The sequence below is a fragment of the Mustela erminea genome, chromosome 17, assembly GCF_009829155.1.
Source record: "Mustela erminea isolate mMusErm1 chromosome 17, mMusErm1.Pri, whole genome shotgun sequence".
Classification (NCBI taxonomy): domain Eukaryota; kingdom Metazoa; phylum Chordata; class Mammalia; order Carnivora; family Mustelidae; genus Mustela; species Mustela erminea.
The window spans coordinates 27,753,737-27,777,851 of NC_045630.1; the positions used below are offsets into that span (position 1 = coordinate 27,753,737).

The 24,115-nt window shown below is 37.7% G+C and overlaps 1 protein-coding gene across 5 annotated transcripts in view; it reads right to left on the bottom strand.

The window, feature by feature from the left end:
* RABGAP1L (RAB GTPase activating protein 1 like) overlaps positions 1-24,115 on the bottom strand; it is a 765,799-nt gene that overhangs the window by 279,291 nt on the left and 462,393 nt on the right. For all 5 annotated transcript variants that reach the window (XM_032317419.1, XM_032317418.1, XM_032317421.1 and 2 more), the window contains one exon: positions 1,008-1,082. In XM_032317419.1, coding sequence (XP_032173310.1) covers positions 1,008-1,082 — 75 coding nt within the window. The remainder of the gene's footprint in view (positions 1-1,007; positions 1,083-24,115) is intronic.

The window sequence follows — 24,115 nt, forward strand, 5'->3', positions numbered from 1 at the left end:
AAATGAACATCTAACTATCCTTCCCTTGCTTCAAACTGATTAATGGCCCCTCACTCGCTTTAGAATAAAGCCCACGTTTCTTGACATGATTATAGAGTCTTTATGGTTTGGTCCCTGCCCATCTGACCATTTTTATCTCAGACCTATCTTTGTATGCATTTCCTATAGTAGCTGAGAAGAAACTGTAATTTCATATTGTTCGCTTTATATACTGTGACCTTCTGTGTTTCCATATATTTGCTCACTTGTTCCTCTTCTTCAGCCATCTCTGTTCCCTCCCTTTCCCAACCTCAATTATTTCTGTCTGGGCAAGGATACCATCTCCTCCAGAAAGTCTTTCCTGAAAGTCCTGGCAGAGCTGGGTTGGATAATTCTTCTCTCTGTACTCTTACTCTGTGTATTGCTTTTACTTAGCATGCTATAAGTTCTTCTTTAGTGAAAATCAGAAAAATCAATAAAAACATGGAAAAAGAACAAAAATAATAAGTATGTGCCTACAGTACTTGTGCTCTATCCTGAACCAGAGGGCCTTTGGTAACACAAATGATAAATTATTCATATTTGCAATCCCACTTCCTAGCCAAGCACTGACAGGCTGATGATCAATAAATGTTCTGTTAAATGAAGGTGACTGAGATGCAAAAGAGTATACAAAAATAAACTGTAGAAAAGATAAGACTTCTTTGCCATATTCCTTCACAATGGCTCTAGTCCAGCTTATATCTGAGCAGCTACATTAACTTCTTTCATTCTAGAGGGTTCTCATTAAAAATAACTCCAAATAACCAATGCATCCCCTTCTTGTCAGCCTTATTAATTCAATTGAGAAACTGTCCTGTACCTGACATCAGATCTTTTACTTTATCACCAAAGGTACATTTTAAAAAAGAGGTGCCATGTGTAATCTCCATCAGATAAATGGAAAATAGGATAGAAGAACAAAACCAAGTAGAAAATAAAATAAACTTGGCAGCACCATGCCATTTATCACATGGAAAATTACTCACATGCAGGAGCAATACAGCAGCCAGAAAAGACTGTCCTTGACAGTACCCGATGTCTTCATCATAGACAGAGTAGGCCTAGAGAAAAGATGAAGAGAAAAAAGTACTATACACATTCATAGATTTTAACATAAGTTAACATTGACCCTGGGCTGTCCACCACATTTTCACTGGTACTTCAACTTAAATGTGTGAGTCATTAGCACAGTGGGATCCCCCAAAGATGATGTACAGTTCCTAAAGTAATTCTAGATGTCCCATTATCCCCAGGTTCATCTTTAGAATCTGGAAAAAAGAGATGCTCACAGCACCTAATTTTGAAAGCTCCATTACGGTTTGTAGTCAGGCAAATGACACCCTGGGAGGCTGAAGCAAAAAGTGGAAGAGGGCAAGAAGGTTCTAGAGTTGATGTGGGAGTTTTGATGCAAAGACAAACATCCCAGTTGTGCTGAGTCCTGGACATGTATCCCATTACATGGGTCCCATCTACGTGTTATGCTTCATTTCAGTGAGGGTTTTTCCATTTAATGTGCTTAATAAAACACATTATGATTTTGTGAGTATAAAAGCTGTCTCTGGGCAGGGCGGGGGGTACTTGGGGGGGAAGGGAGGGAGAAATAAAACAAGATGAGACCGGGGAGGGAGACAAACCATAAGAGATGCTTAGTCTCAGGAAACAAACTGAGGGCTGCTGGCGGGGGGTGGGGGAAGGATGGGGTGGCTGAGTGATGGACATTGGGGAGGGTGTGTGCTATGAATTGTGTAAGACTGAGGATTCACAGACCTGTACCCCTGAAACAAATGGTACATTATATGTTAATTAAAAAAAAAAAAAAAAAAAAAAAAGCTGTCTCTGCCCAGGGCAGTGGTTAGCAAAGATTACTAGGAAGAGTTACCATGGGGAGGAGGCTAAGTGTGGTAGCTTCCATATGCCAAGGTAGTCAGAGTACGGGTACTGGAAATGCATTCATATAATATAAACTTTTCTGTGTCTGGCTTCTTCTACTCAGTATAATGTTTCGGAGATTCCTCCACGTTGTTGCCTGTTAACAGCAGGTCATTCCTTTCCACGGAGGAGGAGTATTTCACTGTGTAAACATTCCACAACTTATCCTTTCTCCGGTTGAACATTTGGATTTTTTCATGTTTGCTTAGTATGACTATAGCTGCCATGTATACGCAAGGGTCTTTTATGGATATAGATAGGTTTTCATTCTCTTTAAGTAATGACACAGGAGTGAAAGTTCAAGGTTTAAATGCCAAGTGCAGGTTTAACTTTATAACGAAGTATCTTCCAAAGAGGTGTAAGTCAAGCGTCACACCCCACCCCCCCCCCCCCAGGAAGCTGGGAGTACTCACTGCTCCACATCCTTGTCAATATCCCACCCGGCAACTAGCTTTTCCTTTTCTTAATCCCTGTGGTTTTGATTTGCATTTCGCTGAATGCTAACAACGTAGAGCGTATTATCATGTGCTTTTAGGCAATTGATACATAGTCTTTTGTGACTGTCTGTTCAAGATTTTCCCACTTGTTTAATTAGGTTGTCTTCTTACTGTTGATTCATGGAAGTTCTTGATACATTCTGTTCATGAGTCCACTGTCAGACATATGTGTTGTCAATATTTTCTCCCATCTGTGCTCTGCCTTTTCACCCTCTTAATGGTGTCTTTTGAAGTACTATTGTTCTCTTTTAATCTTCTTCTGCTAATGATGATATTATCACACTCTCTCCTAATGAGAGAAAAATTAGATCATGCAAACATTACCTAATGAATCTGAAAGAAGCTTTTTCTTCATTATCACCAATTTACAGAGCTCTGCCTAATTTTAAAAATTGAAAGATGCATTAGCATCCTTTTACTTATTTAATTTTCTTTGATTTATACAGTTACATTGCTGATTGCTTGATTTGTACTTTTATCCACACCTCATCATGGGTGTGTGTATCAGGGGTTGGAGGAAGGGTTAGAGAGAGCATAGAAAAGGAACAAAAAAAGAAGAGAGAGGCAAAACATTCTAATACTATCCCAATCTGAAGCATTCGTGATAGTGCTCTGTCACTACCTTTTTCATGAACAAGGAATTCTGGGATTTGCTGATGAGAGAGGGTGTTATATGAATGATGAATATATTTTCAAGGCTTTACTTCCCCCATGATAGATGTCAGCTAAAGTTTCTTAAAACTGTGGATCTCCAAAAGCCAGTCATGCTTCATCAACCCTGACATCATTTAACAAATGTCTGATCTATTTACAGAAGTATATTTAACATTTATTGAGAAGTGTGCTGTTTATAGGCTCAGCATGTAAGTTCAACAAAAAATGCAGGTCCATGACACAATAGCCAGAGGAGGTATGAATTAAGTGACTCCAGAGACTACTCTCTAATTAGAGAGCTAAGGACAAAAGTACAAATCAGCAAAGCGATGATCTTACTTTCTACTTGTTTTATGGTTTTTAAGTTAGGTTAGAAGCAAAAATGACTTTTCAGAGGCCACCTACTAAATTGATTTTACAATTCACAGACACAAAAAACAGTGTCCTAGGAGTGCTTGGGTGGCTCAGTCAGTTAACTGACTGTCTGACTTCTCCTCAGGTCATGATCTCGGGGTCCTGGGATTCAGCCTTGCATCGGACTCCCTGCTCATCGGAGAATCTTCTACCCCCTCTCCCTTTCTCTCTGCCCATCCCCCTACTCAGGTTTGCTCTCGCGTGCACTCTCTCTCTCAAATAAATAAGACTTTATTTAAAAATAAAGTAAAATAAGTCAAAAACAGTGTTCTAGCAAGTTCTTTCCCTTGGAGTTCTTCCAAGCACTGTTTGGCTTTCATCTAAGCCTTCTCTAACTGAGGTGAACTGAATCCTTTCCCTCTATTCAAAACTTGCCCCTCTTTGCACCAAACCTCTCCCCAATTCCTTACTTTAATTGCATCTCTGGCCAGATGCCTGCTCAATCTAACTTTTAAAAAACATCTGGGTACCACTTCTGTGATGGAGGAGTAGCTCCTACCGGGCCAATCTTCCCTCTGGCAATAAATTTAAACTATATCTGCACAAATACATACAGCAGTTAACCTGAAGACATTGATGACCTAAATGAAAGCAGTCAGAACCTGGAGGGGAGAACAGACTCAGAAGAGGGGATTGACAGTGGTAAAATTCCCATTCTGTACGGCTTTTGTGAAGATCAGGCACCAGTGATACCACACTGGATGGCTAAAACTTGGATGTGAAATTGCAGTCTTATTGGCTTGAAGAACCAGAGAACAGATTAGGAGAACCGCTAGAAAGGAAAGTGGATATTCTGGAAAAAGGAGTAACAGAAGAGAAGCCTTTTCTATACTTCCTGTAAAATTATAATACTCAAGACAGTAAAAAATTGATACAAGGGCAGACAAAAAAATTAGTAAACAGTAAAAAGTCTAGAACTATAGGCACACTGACAAAGTCATCTGATTTCAACAAAGTTACCAAGATAATACAATGAAGAAAATAAAATTGATTATATATGTAAACATGTAAGTATATGAAAATTGTTTCAATGAATGTACTCAAAAAGTTGGATATCCATAATGGGAAAATAAATGATTCTTGACACCTATCTTACTTCATACACAAGAATTAATTTCAGACTTATCACAGTTCCAAACATAAAACTCAAACTATGAGGCTCTTCAATGAAAAGAGTATCTTTGTAACTTAGTGAAGGCAAGGGTTTCACAGGACATAGAAGCACTAACTACAAAAGAATAAACTGGCACAAATACATTATCAAATTTAAAAAACCTCCCGTAAGGAAAAGACACTGTTAAAAAAAATAAATAGGTGAACTACAGACTGGGAAAATATTTGCAAACATATCTGGAAAAACTCTTGCATCATGTACATAAGGACTCCTACAACTCAATGTCAAACCTCAACTTTAAAAACAAAGATTTGAAGAGACACTTCACAGAGGGTTATCTATGAATGGCCAGTAAGAAAATGGCCAAGTGTTCAACGTTATTGGTCAATAAATTAAAATAAATTAGAGCCACAGTGAGATATTACTACATGGCCACCAGAAACTAAAATTAAAAACACTGATACACCAAATGCTAGTATCCTTGGAGTCACAAACATTGTTGGCAGGAGTATAAAACAGTGAAACTACTTTGTAAAAATGTTTGACAGTTTTCTAGAAAACTAAACATACACCTACCCTATGACTCAGCAATTCCATATTTATGCATTCACCCAAGAGAAATGAATGCAAATAATACAAGAAAGACTGATACAGGGCTAAGACATATTTCTAGCAACTTTATTTATAATAGCCCCAAACTGTAAGCAGCCTCAGATATCCCTTATTGGGAAAGTGTATTCATACAACGAAGCACTCCTCATCAGCAGAAAGTAATGAACCATGTACACCTGCAATACGGAACAATCTCAGACTATTATGCTGTGTGAACTACATCTTATATGAAAATGATTCTCCTCTCTTGGTCCACTAATATAAATTTCTATAAGTCAAAGCGATATAGGGTTAAAAAAAAAATCAAAACACCTGGTAGTGGGTATTATGGAGGGCACATATTGCATGGAGCACTGGGTGTGGTGCATAAACAATGAATCTTGGAACACTGAAAAAAAATTAAATTGAAAAAAATCAAAATGAAGATTGCTTCTGGGGGAAGGTCAGGGATTAACTGTGAAGACACGAGGGAACTTCTATGTCTTGGATTCCACAAGTATATGCACTTGTCAAAATTAATGAAATGGCACTCCTAATACTTGCGTACTTCACTGAGAGTAAATTGTACCTACAAAAGAAAACTGTTAGCAAATACTGAGCTCTAGCTAATAATACATTTGTTGTACTATCAGGCATAAGATACAAAGCATAAAAAGCAATTCTGAAAAGCCTTAAAATATTAAAATGGATTAGCTGAATAGAAAGGTAGATGGAATGACAGATAAATGGCGAAGAAAATGTAACAAAATATTACCTATAGAACCTAGGTGGTGGGTTGATGGATGTTTCCTGTACAGTTCTTTGCACTTTTCTATATATTTGAAAATTTTGTAACAGTTTTGGGGAAAAAAAAATCTGGGGCTGCACTCTGTCTCTTGTCTCTGTTCTGAACTATAGACTACTTTTCTGGCTGGGTTCCCAAGAGTACTTCATATTTTCATTCAGCAAGTCAATATCAACTGAGCATCTATTATGTAATCAAACACCGCATTTAGTGAGGTGGATCCGGTGATGGGAAGACATTGTCCGTGCGCCTCAGCTCAGAGTCTTGTAGAAGAATGTGGCATGTGCAGTGAAAAAGGGCACAGTAAGAGAAGGGCTGACAGATGGAAGCTCAGAGGGAAAGGGTGAGGAAATGTCCTAGTGTAAGAAGGAGAGTTAAAGGCAAGGGAGATATCACAGACAAGGTGATGTTTTCTTAATCTCAAAAAAAAAAAAAAAAAAAAAAAAAGATGGGACTAAAATTGCTTCAGACTTGGCCTCACATTCTTGAAGGAAGGATATGGAGATTCTTTAGGCATGCTGCAGGGGAAAGGCGTGTGTACAAAGGCCTGCCCTCTTTATTATGTGTCAGATGCTGCGCTAAATGCTCTTATATGTTCTCAACCCTCACAAAGTTTATGAGGCTTAGAGAGGGTAGTTAATCTGGGCAAAGACACAAAGCCAGAGCTAGGATTTGAACCCAAGTGCGTTTAAATACAGATTTACCCTTTAAATACAGATGTACCCTTAATGCCTGTATTGTATCACTGCTATAGACTGTGTTCCTCCTTAAATTCATATGTGGAAACCTAATCCAAAATGTGATGGTACTGGGGACATGGGGCCATCAGGGGGTGACAAGGTCAGGAGGATAGAGCTCTTATGAATGGGATTAGCATCCTTGTAAAAGAGATCCCAGATGTGAGACAGAAAACCATCAAAATCCTAGAGAAGAACTTAGGCAGAAACCTCTTTGACCTCAGCTGCAGCAACTTCTTGCTAAACACGGCACCACAGGCAAGGGAAACAAAAGCAAAAATGAGCTACTGGGGACTTCATCAAGATAAAAAGCTTCCATACAGTTAAGGAAACAATAAACAAAACTAAAAGGCAGCCTAGGGAATGGGAGAAGATATTTGCAAATGACACATCTGACAAAGGGCTAGTATCCAAAATCTACAAAGAACTTATCAAACTCAACACCCACAAAACAAATAACTGAATAGACACTCTTCTAAAGAAGACATCCAGATGCTAACAAACACATGAAAAGATGCTCAACATCACTGATCATCAGGGTAATACAAACCATGATGAGATACCACCTCACACCTATCAGAATGCTAAAATTAACAATACAAGAAACAACAGATGTTGGCCAGGATGCAGAGTAATAGTAACCCTCCTGTACTGCTGGAATGCAAATTGGTGCAGCCAACCTGGAGAAGAGTATGGAGGTTCCTCAAAAAGTTAAAAATAGAACTATCCCACAATCTAGCGATTGCACTATTAGGTATTTATCAAAGGATACAAACATACAGATTCAAAGAGATACATGTACCCTAATTTTTATAGAAGCACTATCAACAATAGCCTAACTATGGAGAGAGCCCAAATGTCTACTGACTGATGAATGGATAAAGAAGATGGGCTATATATACTTAATGGAATATTACTCAGCCATCAAAAAATGAACTCTTGTCATTTACAGTGTGGATGGAGCTAGAGTATATTGTGCTAAGCAAAATTAAGTCAGTCAGAGAAAGACAAATACCATAAGATTTCATTCCTCTGTGGAATTTATGGGAAGGGGTTAAAGGAAAAAGGGAGAGAAACAAGCCATAAGAGACTCTTAATGATAGAGAACAAATCGTGGGTTGATGGAAGGAGGAGGGTGGGGGATGGGCTAGGAGGATGATAGGTATTAAGGAGGGCACTTGTCATGATGAGCCCTGGGTACTGTATGTAAGTGATGAATCACTGAATTCTACTCCAGAAACCAATATTCTAATGTATGTTAACAACCTTAAATTTAAATTAAAAAGAGAGAGAGAGAGAGAGAGAGAGAGGGAGATCTCAGAGTGTTCCCTTGCCTCTTCTGGCACATGAGGACAAGGCATTTTATGGCCATCTATGAAACAGGAAGCGAGCCCACACCACACACTGAATCTGCCAGCACTTTGACCTTGAACTTCTCAGCCTCAAGAACTATGAGAAACAAACTGTTTAAGCTACCCAATGAATGCTGTTTTTGATATAGCAGCCTGAAGAGACCAAGACAATCACTTAGATTCACTCTGTGCAGAATTATTCTTCCTAGACATTTATGTGTTTGGGTCCATAGAAGATGAGAGGGCCTATCTTTTGACTTGCCACAAGACTCAATAGATATGAGGGATAAGACTCCACAGTCACAAGATAAAGGACAATTCTTAATAACAATGCTTAATCTTTTTAAATCCAGGACTTCTGGGTTTAGGGAAGGGGAACTTTTCTTTATGTGATATATTTGCTAACATGCTAACTGTAAGATAAAAGATATAAAGATATAAAAGATATAAAAAAAGACATTTGTATGGTTTAATCTAGTTGGTGCTAACATTTACATATTAATTTAAGTTCTTCTTTATCAAATAAATATGGAAAACACTTGATTTTCTTTAAGTGAGCCACGAGCCACTGTTACCCCTTGATGGGATGCTAACTTTGAAAATAAGTTTCCATGGGGTTGTGAAACTTTCTTTACGAACCCAATACTCACAACAGCCACTATTGCTCTTGGATTACCTTAAGATCATTAGGAAAATTTTTTAGTGTTACAAATAAATTATGTCTAACAATCGATCTCAATCCTTTCTCCCAAAACACGTAAACCTTTACTAGGTTGATGTGGGAAACATACAATCATATTTCTATTTTGTCCCAGGAATGGACAACATATAGTACTATTTCATCAGACAAGCACACTTACAGGTAAAGAGGAAGGAAGCTCAGAATCACAGGAAAAACAAAAAGGAAATCAGATGTTCTCTAAAAAGACAGAAAGGCTGCTATATGGGCATACAAGAAAGGATCAAACTTCTAAAACAGATCCCCATTTAGCTCCTGGCACTGCTAAAGCAACTGATATATTTGCTGATTTACTGGCTTCTGATAGACAAGCTGTTTCATCCATTACCTACAATGAGCTTCTGCCAACATGAGATCTAAACAAACAAACAAATCAGCCCTTGGATTATTCTTGGCACCAACAGCCCTTAAATGAGTGTGTCAGGGAAACAATCAAGTATAAAATATGCAGAAATAAATTTATTTACAAACTAAAAAGAGGTCTGTTCTCATGTAATCTAAGAGATAAAAAGAGATACCAAGGAAAGACTATTTTTCAGTAATGCCACAATAAGCTAAATAAAAAGAGAGCACAGAGTTACAAGAATCTTAAGACATGTGGTAGTCTAAGGGCGCCTGGGTGGCTCAGTGGGTTAAGCCGCTGCCTTCGGCTCAGGTCATGATCTCAGGGTCCTGGGATCGAGTCCTGCATTGGGCTCTCTGCTCAGCAGGGGGCCTGCTTCCCTTCCTCTCTCTCTGCCTGCCTCTCTGCCTACTTGTGATCTCTCTCTGTCAAATAAATAAATAAAATCTTTAAAAAAAAAGACATGTGGTAGTCTAAAAGAAATTAGGGTAACATTTAAGGCAAAGATTACTCAATATAGTACTTAAGAATACAAGTGGCTTTTCAAAGAATCATTTAGCATTAATTTCTCTTTTAAAAAGCCACTGACATTTATTTGTTAATAACTGCTACTCACTGTTCCATGTATTTATACATATTAATTTATATTTAATATATGTATATAATAGAACTTTCCAAGGTAAATACTATTAATATATCCATTTTATAAAAGAAGAAACTGAGGCACAAAGAAGGTAAACAACTTGCCCAAGTTCACCAAGTTAGTAAGCTCCAGGCCAGAATTCAAACTCAGGCAGCCCAGCTCTAGGGCTCAAGGTCTTAACTACTATTACTCTATAAACTCTGGATATTAGTGATTGTTGACATATATATATGGCAGAGTTCAGGTGAGCAAGCATAAACTTAATGATAAAACATAAATTTTTCTTTTTGTGCTGTATTGAATTCATATTTCTAAACTAATCGGGGAGATGGCTTTATTTAAAGAAAGTAGAAGAAGGATAATCACAAAATTTAGAACAGTGGCTGACTCTGGTGGAGGAAGACTGAATCCAAGAACAACATCGCTAAGTATTCAAAGATACTGGTAATATTATATTTCCTAAATTGTTGGTGTAAGGATGTTATCTCTATTATTGATTTTTAAAAATTATAAATACAAATTGTTTTCTCATTTGAATGTATATTTCATAATTTTTCAAATTTAACTAAAACTTTTTGAAAATTACTTATTAGTAACTTCCCATTGAATGGTTCGTGATAAGACTTCAACTTGGGTCACATCTCTAGAATATAGATTATGAAAGTCACACAGATCAAGACTTCGCTGGAGTTTTGTAAGGGCCTATTTAGCCAGAGCGATTCCACCTTGTTGAACAGTGATTTTGTTGTTCATGCAGTAAAACTTGAACTGACCCTACACCCCACTCCCCCCACCCACCGAGGGAACTTACTTAAAGGCAAGTCTGGGAAACCAGTTCCAGGTAATAAAGCCCAAATACAAGGGCGGGTCAGGCCAGGTGAAGACATCCAATCAGTGGGGGGCACATACTGTCTCCCTAGCTACCAAGAAGTATGGGCCCCGCCTTTTGGGGACCAATTCTGACCAAGGTGATAGGCTAGTTCAAATATCTACTATAGGCTAAATTATAATTCAATTGGTCACTTATGTGTGACCTAGCATGACTGTGCAGCTTTCTCTGTGTGTTACAATCTCATTGGCCACTTGTGTGTGGCCAGGCCCAACCACATGGCCTTTGCCCTTAAAAGCTAGTCTGTAAGGCAGAGAGGAGTCACCTCTTTGTAAGAGACAGCCCTGACCAGCCGGTTTGATTCTCGATGCTTGGCGTGAAATAAAGCTTTGCTTGACCTTCGCTTTGAATCAGTCTCACTCCTTTGATCACGGACCCATTATTGGGGGACCTAACGGTTTAATGCAGGTGATTAAAATAGTGAAGTAGATAACCAATGAAAACTACTGTTTTTTGAGAAAATTGTACATACATACAGTAGTTTCTCATTCCTTACAGTGGCTATGCTCTAGAAGGTTGCCATGAACAATGAATTAGCAGATACTGAATCTCTGCACTAAGGGGATAGAGAGGGTTAGACTTCTGGGAGCCACTGGTCACAAAATTTTGGGCAACTGATCAACTATAACCTTGTTTTACGTGTGTTTCTTTTTAAGGAGACCAAATTAGCTTCTAAACTATAAAATTAGCCCCTAACTATAGGGCCCAGGACAGCAACTTGTTAACAGTAAAGTACTGTAAAATCATTGTTAAAAAATTTACTTAAAGATTTTCTAATAGTAGATCTGAATGCCAAACATTGCAAATTCCACCTCTGCCTCTCTTACCATAATTCATTAACTTCCCTAAGTTTCAAACACTTTGAGGCAAGAGATATTTATTGAGAATCTTTGTGCAAGACTGGTCTAAGCCAGTGAACAAAATGGAAAAAATCCTACTCTCCTAAAGCTTATCTTTTAGTGGAAAAAGACAATACCACAGTAAGTAAGCAAGCAAGGAAGTTTAAAGACAGTGCAATGGCAGAAAGCAATGCAGGGGAAAGGTCTAAGAAGTGCTGGGCTCAGACGAGATTGTAAATTTAAGTGGGCGGTCAGGGCAGGCAGTACTGAGGAAGTAACACTGGAGCAAGGAGTCGAGAAGGGCAGAAGAGCAAGCCACGGAGATCTCTGGGAGAAGTAGAGGGAAGAGTCCGCGCAAGTGCTCCGATGTGGGAGTGAGGTGGGCATGTGTCTGACTGGCCCAGAATGCATGATGGACAGAATAGTAACACATGAAGTTTACTGCCTTATAAACCACTATCAGGACTTAGGCTTTTTCAGTGAATGTAACAGAAAGACGAGGTAGATAATTACAGCTTAGACCAGGGTGGCCGCAGTGGAAATAAGGAGCAATGGTCAGATTCTAGATATATTTTTGAGAAGAGAGCCAATAAGATTTCCTAATGGATGAGAAGGGTGGGACTGTGAAAGGTGGTCCTGCACAGCCTGTTGACCTGGGCAAGGTTGCAAAGGGTATGCTGCAGTTCTGGAACATTTTCTCACATGGAGGTGAGGAGCCCTTACAGTCTGTGCTGGGCTCATTGCCTGGTTTGGGAATATCTTCCCTGTTTCCAGGTTTGATGTGTACTTCTTTGTAAGTGCATGTGTTCTAGGGCACCTGGCCAACCACACTGGTATCCAAGCTCTCTGAGAGCAGAGAACAGGTCCTTCTTCTGCAGTATAAGAGAGGAGCATGCAGACCATCTCCTTGTCACTGTCATCTTGGGGGACTGAAGCTCACTACTGCAGTTGATCTTGCTCTGTCTTTTTTTTTTTTTTTTTTTTTTGAGAGTAAAGCATTGTTCCACCAGGGCCTGTATGAGTTGTGCCCCTCTTAGGAATCCCAATACTTGCGAACTCTGCAGTGGGCTGACATCCCAGGACCACCGCTCTTTGTCATAGCTGACACTCTCTAAACTTGCGGTGCAAGAGAAAGAAAGGAGGGTTGAAAATGATTCAAGGTTTCTAGCCTGAGTAACTGGAAGAATGGAGTTACTATGAACTGAGATGACAGTATTTTATGATTTAGAAGATGTTTGTTTTCTGACAGGATCCTTTATAATGCAGTAGTACACGTGAAATACTGACTGAAATGAGTTTAGGAAATGGCTGGAGGAGAGGAACTGGTTATAGCAAGTATAGACAGATCTTTTGAGGACCTCTGTGATAAAGGAAGAGTGATTATCTTCATCTATAACATAATGGTGATAATAAAAACCACCATATAAACTTACTTGAGGATTAAACACAGTGCCTAGGTACATAGTGGAGTGCTAAATAATAGTATCAATGATGGGCTGATGTCAAGGACTACAATGTCCTTCTTCCAACTATCCCATCTGAGCCACCATCAGGATGAGCATGGAGCTCTCTGGATGAGGTCTCACTCACCACTAAAATGCTTATGGATTCTTGAGTTCACTGACTTAAGAATGACTGGGTTTCAAGGCGCCTGGGTGGCTCAGTGGGTTAAGCCTCTGTCTTCGGCTCAGGTCATGATCCCAGGGTCCTGAGATGGAGCCCCGCATTGGGCTCTCTGCTCAGCAGGGAGCCTGCTTCCTCCTCTCTTTCTGCCTGCCTCTCTGCCTACTTGTGATCGCTGTCTGTTAAATAATATCTTGGAAAAAAAAAAAAGAGAATGACTGGGTTTCCACAGATGCCCTCAGAAAACCTCCCCCACTAATTTATTTAGAGATATAATTTAAACTTTTTAAAATAGTCTTTGAAGGCCACATATTCCACTGTAAATCTAAGACATCTTTACAAACTCTGATAAGTAGAACCCAAGAAGGACAAGAAGAATGATAAAATTCATCATTAAAGAGTAATTAAACTTCCCACTCCCTTCCTGAAGCCATCAGGCAAAGCAAGATGAATGTGACTTAGAGGGGTGGTCTGGCCATGGGGTATCATACTCTAACCAGATGTGGGGAAGTGGATGTGGGGAAGTGGATGGCCAAGAATGAGGTATCAGTGGAGTGACATATGTGGGATGTTAGAGCCTGACCTCTGCAAGGAGGCCATCTGTGCAAAAGAACAGAGGCAACAACTATGGGAAGCTGGTTACAGGGATATTGATCAAATGGATAATGGGAGCTAAATTTTTCTTAGAGAAAAACCTAGTTAGAGAAACAAGTTAACAAATAGAGGAAAAAGAACAACAGAATTTCCTCATGTTTAATTAAAAATGAGAGGATTTCTATAAATCCATGGTTTTCAGCAAATATAAAAAGATATAAAAACAAATATGGGCAGTGACAACAGCAAGAAAGGCAGAGTAAGGATCTCCCAAAATGTGCTCCTCTGTAATAGCAGGAAAAAAAATCACAAAAATTAATACAATCAGTTTCTTCAGTGCTCTGGGAATTGACCTAAGTTTTGCAGCCGTCCAAGGAACATTTATTATAGAAAAACAACCGAGTATCTGTAAGAACAGGAAAATCTGTGGCATTTTCAACTTCCCATAATTTTATCCCTTTCTCTGCATCTCCAGGATGACCTTGAAAACTAACATCCTGCATTTGCAGTGAAAACAAGCAGCCTGGCAACCATAAGAAGCAGCAAAACGGGCTAGAGCTCCTTCAAAGAATCATGTGCAGAGAATAACCATTATTTGACCCATATGGTGGATCCCCAAAGTCTTTTTATAGGGGTATTTGTCAAAAACAATTAACAAGCAATTGTTTAATTTTATGACTGCCTTGAGATGGTAGATAAAAATGGAGCAGACAATAGACTTAGAAAAAGGTTTAAAAGGAAAAGCTAACAATGAGATATCCACAAGGGCTTTGAAAAACTCAGATATATTTCTGAGAATCTAGAGGGCCATACCCATGTGTAAGGCTGTACAGATGCCCAAGGCCTGGGGTAAGCTCAGAAAAGGCCTAACTAAGTAGGATCTAAGCTCTCATTTCTGGCTGACATTGAGGCTCTGTATAAGACAGGAAGTGAAGGTAAGATACAGTTGTCATCTGGTTGGCTGAGTAATGAAAGTGTGCCCCAAAACATACACAGGGCCCCTTGGTAAACAGTGGGAAAGTTACTGGTTCTAGGAAATTTAACCAAATCTCTGTCCAATCATCAGCTAACCACCAACTGGAGACTTCAGTGGCCACATATGACAATACAGATTTTATATAATTAGTTCACAAAAGTCACCAACCAAACTACTACAATAAAATAACAAAACTTGGCAAAACCACAGAGACAGAAAGTGGATTAATGATTAATGATTGCCAAGGGCTGGAAAATACAGGTGCTAGAAAATGACTTCTAATGGATATAGGATATAGGGTTTCTTTTTTAAAGTGGAAGAATGTTCTAGAATTAAACAATGATGATGGTTGCACCACTTCATAGATATACTAAAAACTACTAAAAGTATACTTATTTAAAGGGATCCATTTCATGGTATGTGAATTATATCTCATTAAAAAATATGGAAGGGCAAACTGGGTTGCTCAGTTGGTTAAGCGTCCAACTCTTGATTTTGGCTCGGGTCCTGATCTCAGGATTCTTAGTTTGAGGCCCATATTGGGCTCTGCAGGGAGTCCTGGTGGAGATTTTCTCTCCCTCTGCCCCTCCCCGTGTTCACCTGCTCACTCTCTAATCTTTAAAAAAATTTAAAAATATGGAATAAAATGTATGTTTGTATGCATACACACATATATGTATCTATACATATACGTTCACGTGTGTGTGTATACATATATATATATATAATTATATATAAATAATTAGCTCTGTCCACTGAGATCACTTGGAGTAATGATATCCTAAAAGGAATGAACATACTTAGCATACAGATACTGATTTTTCTCCATTTTTAACTAAAGAAAGTAGGGCTCTTTAGAGAAATAGCTAATTCTCGTTCTGGGGCAAAGAAATAAGCCTGGAACATCTTTTGAGCCAGAAAGAAAGGCAGTGCTCAGAGAATGATAGGGTATGCCAAAAGATCAGCTTGAAGGCCTCTCAGTGTCCAATTGGGAACAATCTGAGAACGAAAAGGAAAATTATAGTAAGAGAGTAAATACACTGAATAAAATGAGAATTCATGAGTCCATTTGAATATGATTTAATACACACACACAAACACACACACGCACGCACATCCACACACACACATAAATAGAAAATCTGATGAAGAAGGTATATATATTTTTAAAAGATTTTGTTTCTTTATATGAGAGAACGAAAGCATGAGCAGGGGGAGGGATAAAGGGAGAGGGAGAAGCAGAATCCCCACTGAGCAGGGAGCCTGACCTGGGGCTTGATCCCAGGGTCCTGGGACTATGACCTGAGATGAAGGTAGATACTTAACTGACGGAGCCACCCTAGTACCCCAAGGAAGGTATAATTTCTAGTTACAAATTATCTCACACAATATACTTCTTAATTATGAAGGGGAAAAGAGAAACTTCACAGTGGAGAAACCTGGTAAACAATACCTTATTTATGTGATCAAAGTGATCATCATTAATAATGGGAAAAACTGCAGCTGTGTGCTACCTGAGAGGAGGAGATAAGAAGAGATCATTCTTCTTATGTTACTCTTGCCAAAAATGTATTACCTGAATCCAAACATGAGGAAAGATCAGACAAACCCAAATTGAAGGACATTCCAAAAAATGATTAGGTTGTCATCTTCAAAAGCACCAAGGTCAAGAAAGTGAAGGAAAGAGTGAGAAACTATTCCAGATTAAAGGAAATCAAGGAGACACGTCCACTAAACGCAATGTGTGATTCTGAGCTAGGTCCTTTTTCTATAAAAGACATTATGTGGACAACCAGTGACCCCCAAATGAAGGCTAAGGCTTGGGTAGTAGCAATACATCAATGCTACTTTTTGATTTGGGAGTTTTATCACAGTTATGCAAGGGAATATTCCTTCTTGTTAGAAAACAACCTAAAGTATTTGGGGATGCGACACCATGTTGGCAAATAACTCTCAAATAGTACAGGAGAACAAAATTATGTACCTGCAATTTCCCTGTAAGTCCGACAGTCTTTAAAAAATACATAGAAATATGGAAATATACATACACACATATATAAATAAATTTGACAGAATAATTTCATCTATTGATTCTAATAATAAAAAACTGGGACTTAAAAAAGGTTATTAAGTGTGTCCTATATGCTGGCAAAAAGAAAAGTATTAACATAAGCCCTAAAAATAGATTCCCTGATATGAAATAATCTAAACTCTGGGTGACTATAAACGTAGAAAGCTAGATATACTCACAAATATTCACTCACAAAGCAATTTTCTTAAAACATAGCTGGCAAAATTCCTGGATGTAAGTTTCCTTTTATATAACATTCGGGAAAAAAGGCCCTTGGCAACAATTTAAAAGTGAACTGATATACTCGTTGTTTAAAAAAAAAAAAAAAGGAAATGTAAAATAACTAGACTATCCTATCCTTAAAAAAAGAAAAAAATATATCCCTATCATAAGTAAACTGTGATTATAGGAAATCACCCAGAATGTTTAGTTTACATCCTTGGACTTTTGATTAAAAAAAAAAGTACAAAAAGGACATTAAGAAGGAACTCTACAAAATGAAATAAAGCAACATCCTGCTCTTTATTTTTATTTATTTATTTTTTCAATTTTATTTATTTGACAGAGAGATCACAAGTAGTCAGAGAGGCAGGCAGAGAGAGAGAGAGAAGCAGGCTCCCCGCTGAGCAGAGAGCCCGATGCGGGGCTCGATCCCAGGACCCTGGGATCATGACCTCAGCCGAAGGCAGAGGCTTTAACCCACTGAGCCACCCAGGCGCCCCCTGCTCTTTATTTTTTCATTTTTATTATTTTTTAAAATTTATTTGACAGACAGAGATCACAAGCAGGCAGAGAGGCAGGCAGAGAGAGGGGGAAGCAGGCTCCCCGCTGAGCAGAGAGCCCGACGTGGGCTTGATCCCAGGACCCTGGGATCATGACCTGAGCTGAAGACAGAGGCTTTAACCCACTGAGCCTCCCAGGCACCCCAACATCCTGCTCTTTAAAGAGATTAGGTTGAATAATTTTACAAATAAAATTATTTTCTAGAAGAAAAAATTATAGAAATAGAGAGCTCCTTTAGAGTTTATATACATTTTCACCTAAAATATCAGTATGGTGACCATGAAAATGCACCTCTTAGATCTCTAACCACAGAAAACATAATGAACCTAAAGGTCCCAACTGTTAACTTCTGAAATCCATCTCTGCATTTGCACCAAGGTCACACTTCCAAGGGTGATACTCCAAGGCAACGACTGAGCACAACAAAATATTAAGGAAAGCCAGCTTCTGAAAGAAATGGTAACTCACCTTTGGCTAATGACTCCCCTTAGTCTTGCCAAACTTTCCTTAGAATTGCCCTACTGTCTAAGACACTTCTACCTAATCTTCCTTCCTCTCTTCTTCCTTTGGGGTCAGACTAACACTGTAGTCCCAAGGCTTTCCCAGCTTGTTCTCCACCTTCTCTTATCAGCATCTCCCCCACCACATTGCTTACACATTTAATACTGTTTTGATGATAGGCTTTGTAGAGGACCTGGGATAACAGTTTCATCAAGTCAAAGCCATAGAGTTAATTATATTACATCATGTAGCCAGTACTGCACTGCACTCTGTTCTCTAAAACAAAGAAAAAGAAAATGTCAGAGAGCACCTTATCCCCCAAAGACTGAAAAAACTGGAAGAAAAGATTTCAGTGAAATTAACCAGATTATGTTCAGACATAATCCATAATATAATCATCTAAACTCTATAGAGTATTTTTAATCTATAAATCACTGTGGGTAGAAGTGGGCAGAACAAGCTTCACAAGGGAAGTGGGCTAGTAAGATTTGGACAGATGGGAAGGAGGAGGAAAGCAATTCAGATTCACACCCTTCCTTGGTCTTTAAAAGATGCAGGAAAAGGTCTGGTTAAGGAGGAGGCTTCGAAGTTGTAAAGATATTGCCAACTGAATAACAATTAGTAAACAGGAAATAAGTCCCCATAATCCTGTAACTAATCCATTCAGGAATAACTGTGCCTTTATCATTTGAGATATTTAAGCCATTTGAATCTACTACAGAAATAGATCTCTATTTTGAGAAAAATCATAAATTCAGGACACCAGGAGTAGCATTTTATTTGAAGACTCCTTGTGTTATATCTTCACAGGTTAGTTTTGTTTTTACTTTTCTATTTTAAAAAGTAATCTTACTTTTCTTCTTTTCTCAAAGAGTAATGTTTTTGAAAAACACTGGCTATAAGCAAATCTTTAGGATATATACCAATCCCTGTATTCTAATTTTACACATTTTTATCATCCTCATAATCCCAACCATTCTCTTCTTTATTCTAGTAATGGTGTGATGGCTTCAATTAGCCTTTCAGTTGAAAGACTACAGGTTCCACAGAAACTACAAAGCTATTTCACAAAAGCTCTTATGGGACCAGCACATAAAAATTTTTAAAATCTCTTCAGACACTTTCAAGAGCATTACAAATCACTCGTTCTCTTTCCAGGACTCCAACTTCACAAACCTGACCTTTTCATTGTTACAGTTTCAGAAGAAAATTTCATATTTAAAATAACATCATATCTTCTCAGTTGAGCTCTGACTCATAGAAAAGTCCATCCTATTAATATGTATATTAAAAAGGACCAAAAAGTAAAAAATAAAATCTCAAAATAGTCCCTCATGTATGACTTAGTGATACCAACAAACATAAAAAAATCTTTTTTGAAATGTTAAAAGCAAAAGCTAAGCATGAAGTTAACCCCTGCATACACGTACACAGACACACAAAGTGAAGCTTTTCAACTTCTTTTATACATTTATGTATGTATAAGCAAGCTTTCACTGTTCTGAATGGCTATAAACATAACTGTCCTTGGCAATGAAGCAGAATTAGACAATTTGCCTAAAATAAAAAACGGAAAATGAGTGGTTTAAGGGCAGGGAAACTAAAGATTAAATTTACCAGTATGCTAATTTCGTATTCTCTCTCCCCCACTGTAAACAAGAAGATCAGGGAAAATCTCCTCTCCCCTCCAGAAAATCTGAAATTATTAACCAACAACTTGTCTAATGTAAAGTTTGAAGGAAATGTTGTGACAATTTGATCTCTCATATTTTCTCAGAAGAGCAGAACAGTATTTCATAGAAGAGAAAATTTTGGAAACAGTAGTCTGCAAGAATAGTAAAAACTAAGCAGAGATTTTAGTGGTACACAGTAAGTAAGGTGTGGAACCCACCAAAGATGAAGATCTCTAAAAAATAACTCAGGCTTTTAGCTGAAATGCTGGAAGGATCTCACCCATGAAGCAAAAAATAGTCAACACTGGACCAAAGGGATTCAATATATATATATATATATATATATACACATGTATGTATGTGTATATATATATATATGCATGTATGTATGTGTATATATATGTATACACACACACACACACACACATAGATATATATGTTCTTACCAGAAGAACACTAAATCTGCTCGAGTAAAATCACTCAAAGTCTTTATATAATTTTTCATACACAAGATCCATATTTCCATTAAAAATGATCAATCATGAAAGAAAATATGAGAAAATAAAAGTCAAGAGACAATAAGAATACATGAACAGGTGAAGAGATATTAGACTTTATCAGACTTGGACTTTAGAATAGATACAGTTAATCTATTCAAGAAATAGGAAAAAATTTCATGAGGGAACTGGAATTTATTTTTAAGAAGGATTAAATAAAAATTGTAGAATGAAAAACAAATTAATTAAGATGGCAATAGACTGGTGAGAAGATTAGCAAAAACAATATCCAGATGAAGACCAAAAGAAGGATGGAGACATATAAAATAGAATAAGAGACATAAGTGACATAATAAATATAAATACTTGGATATCCAGAATAAAGGAGCAGGGCAAAATGGTACTGTGAGAAATATTGTCTGAGCATTTTCTAAAAGTGACAAACTATGTCAAGCTACAGATTCAATAACAAACTCCAAGCAGTACATATATAAAGAACTAGGGCACATTATAGAAGATCTGTTGAAACACCAAAAATAAATTAAAAAAAAATTTTTAGAGCAGAGAGAAAAGATGCATTACATTTAAAGAAACCATAAAATTGACAGCTATCTTTCAACAGATACGATGGAATTCTGAGGATAATAGAATAACATTTTTTAAATGCCAGAAAAAAACCCTGCCAATCTAGAACTCCATAACAAATGAAAATCTTCCCAAAATAAAATGATAAGACCCTCAAACAAATTAAAAAAAATAATAATTTTCACTAGCAGACTTTTACTAAAGAATACTAAAAATGTCTTTAAGAAGAAAGAAAACAAACCCAGATAAAAGCAGGCAATGCAGGAAGAACCAGGTAAGTCTAAATGAATATGGATGGTTAAAAACACAAAAAATAATACCCTATGTATCTGTAGGGGGGTACTGCTATATGTTCAGAATTAATACACGACAATAGGACAATAAACAAAAAAGTAATATAAGGAGTTAAAGAGATATAAGGTTCTTGAATTATACAGAAGTGATCAAAGTAGTCACCTAAGATGGATTCTAAAAAGCTAACATTGTCTGTTATGATTGCTACAGTAACCACTAAAAGTATACAAAACTATACAGCAGTTACAGAGTAGAAAGTGGAAAATGAGGGAAAAAACAAACAGATGAGACATATAGAAAACAGTGAGATATTAAGTTTAAAATTAAATATATCCAGAAGTTTATTAAAAATATACTCAATACCCAATTAAAAAAATTATAGAGCTAGTTAAAATAACAAAGCTCAATTGTAAAATGCTTAAAGGAGAGACCCCTTAAATATAAGAACTCAACAGAAAGTAAAAGGATATTAAAAGTTATACAATGAAGGACACCTGGGTGGCTCAGTCGGCTAAGCAGCTGCCATCAGCTCAGGTCATGATCCTAAGGTCCTAGGATCGAGTCCCACATCAGGCTCCTTGCTCAGCAGGGAGCCTGCTTTTCCCTTGCCTGCTGCTCTTCCTGCTTGTGTGCTCTCTCTCTCTGACAAATAAATAAAATCTTTATGGGGAGCCTGGGTGGCTCAGTGGGTTAAAGCCTCTGCCTTTGGCTCAGGTCATGATCCCAGGGTCCTGGGATCGAGCCCCATATCAGGCTCTCTGCTCAGCAGGGAGCCTGCTTCCTCCATCTCTCTCTACCTACTTGTAATCTCTGTCTGTCAAATAAATAAATAAAACCTTTAAAAATAAATGCTATACAATGCAAAATAAAGCTAATTTGTCCATGCTTATATCAAAGTACATATCAGCAGTAAGAAAGACATTGTATAATGATAATAAGGTTATTCAATCTGAAGACATAATAACACTAAATTTGTAAGCACTTAATAAAACAGCTTCAAAATACATAAAGCAAAACTTGAGAGAACTAAAAGGAATAACAGACAAGCCCAATTCATAGTTGGGAATGTTAGCACAATTTCACCAGTAGCTGACAGGAGAGGAGAAAAAAGCTATAAAAAAGATTAGGAAAGTCTAACTACAGAGTTCATCTAATAATACCAAAACAAAACATATTTAGATCAGAAAGCAAGTCAAAAAATTTCATTAGTGTTGAAGTCATACAGAGCATGTTCTTTGACCATAGTAAAATTAAGATAGAAATCAATACCAAAAAATAACTAAAAATCACCAAATGTATTGGGTCAATGATACCACTATGATATTAAAAATTTTTAAAAACTAAACAGTCATAAAATATGGCATCACAATTGGTGGGGTTACAACTGAATAGTACCTAGGAATACAAAATAATGTACTACCAAAATACTCAATGACATGGATGTATCTCAGAACCATTACACTGCATGAGACAAGTCAGAAGTATACACTGTATGATCTATTTACACTACATTATAAAGAAATGGAAACTGCAATGGCAGAAAGAAGATAAATGGTTGCCTGAGTTCAGGCATAGATGAATTTACTGTGAAGGGGCATTAGAGCTTAAGGGAAAGAAAATGTTTGATTTCTGAAATGATAGAACAATAAAGAATACCAGGGTTCCTTTGGTTCTCTTGTACCCAATCAAAGGTACATGAAAAGTATTCTCTAAAATCTTTTTTTTTTTTAACCTGTCAATAATTCATTTCTTTTTTGGAAGTGGAAATATTTTGTTTACTTATTTTTATTTATGTATAACTGATATGAAACATGTTGTAATCAGGCATACAATATAATTATCTGATATCTGTATGTATTACAAAATGATCACCGTATTAAGCCTTGTCTTATAGGCTTATCTCACCTAGTCTCATCTGTCACCATACAGCTACAAATTTTTTTTCTTGTGAGGAGAGTTTTAAGGCCTACTTTCTTAACTTTAAAATATGCATACAGTATTATTTGTTTGTTTTTTTGTTTTCAATTTTTTTTTTTTGTTTATTTGACAGAGATCACAAGTAGAAAGAGAGGCAGACAGAGAGAGAGGGGGAAGCAGGCTCCCCGCTGAGCAGAGAACCTGATGCGGGGCTCGATCCCAGGACCCTGGGATCATGACCTGAGCCGAAGGCAGAGGCTTTAACCCACTGAGCCACCCAGGTGCCCCTTGTTTGTCTGTTTGTTTGTTTGTTTGACAAAGAGAGACACAGCAAGAGAGAGAATACAAGCAAGGGAAGTGGGAGAGGGAGAAGCAGGCTTCCGCCAAGCAGGCGGCCTGACGCAGGGCTCCATCCCAGCACCCCAGGATCATGACCCAAGCAGAAGGCAAATGCTCAACCAACTGAGCCACCGAAGTGCCCCACAATACAGTATTATGAATTATTGTCACCATCCTGTATACGACATCCCCATGGTTTACTTATAACTGGAAGGTTGTACCTTTTGACTTCCTCACACACTTTACCCACCTCCCACTTCTGACAACTGTTAATCTGTTCTCTGTATCTATGAGCTTGTTTTATTTTTATTTATTTTTAGAATCCACAGGTAAGTGGGGTCATATGGTATTTGTTTTTCTCTAACTTATTTCACTTAGCATCATGCTTTCAAGCTCCATCCACATCATTGCAAATGGCAAGGTTTTGTTATTTTTTTTAAAGATTTTATTCATTTATCTGACAGAGATCACAAGTAGGCAGAGAGGCAGGCAGAGAGAGAGGGGGAAGCAGGCTCCCTGCAGAGTAGACAGCCCGATGCAGGGCTTGATCCCAGCTCAAAACCATGACCTGAGCTGAAGGCAGAGGCTTTAACCCACTGAGCCACCAAGGCACCCCAGGTTTTGTTATTTTAATGGTTTGATACTATCCCATTGTATGTATATATCACATTTCCTTTATCCATCCATCTATAGAT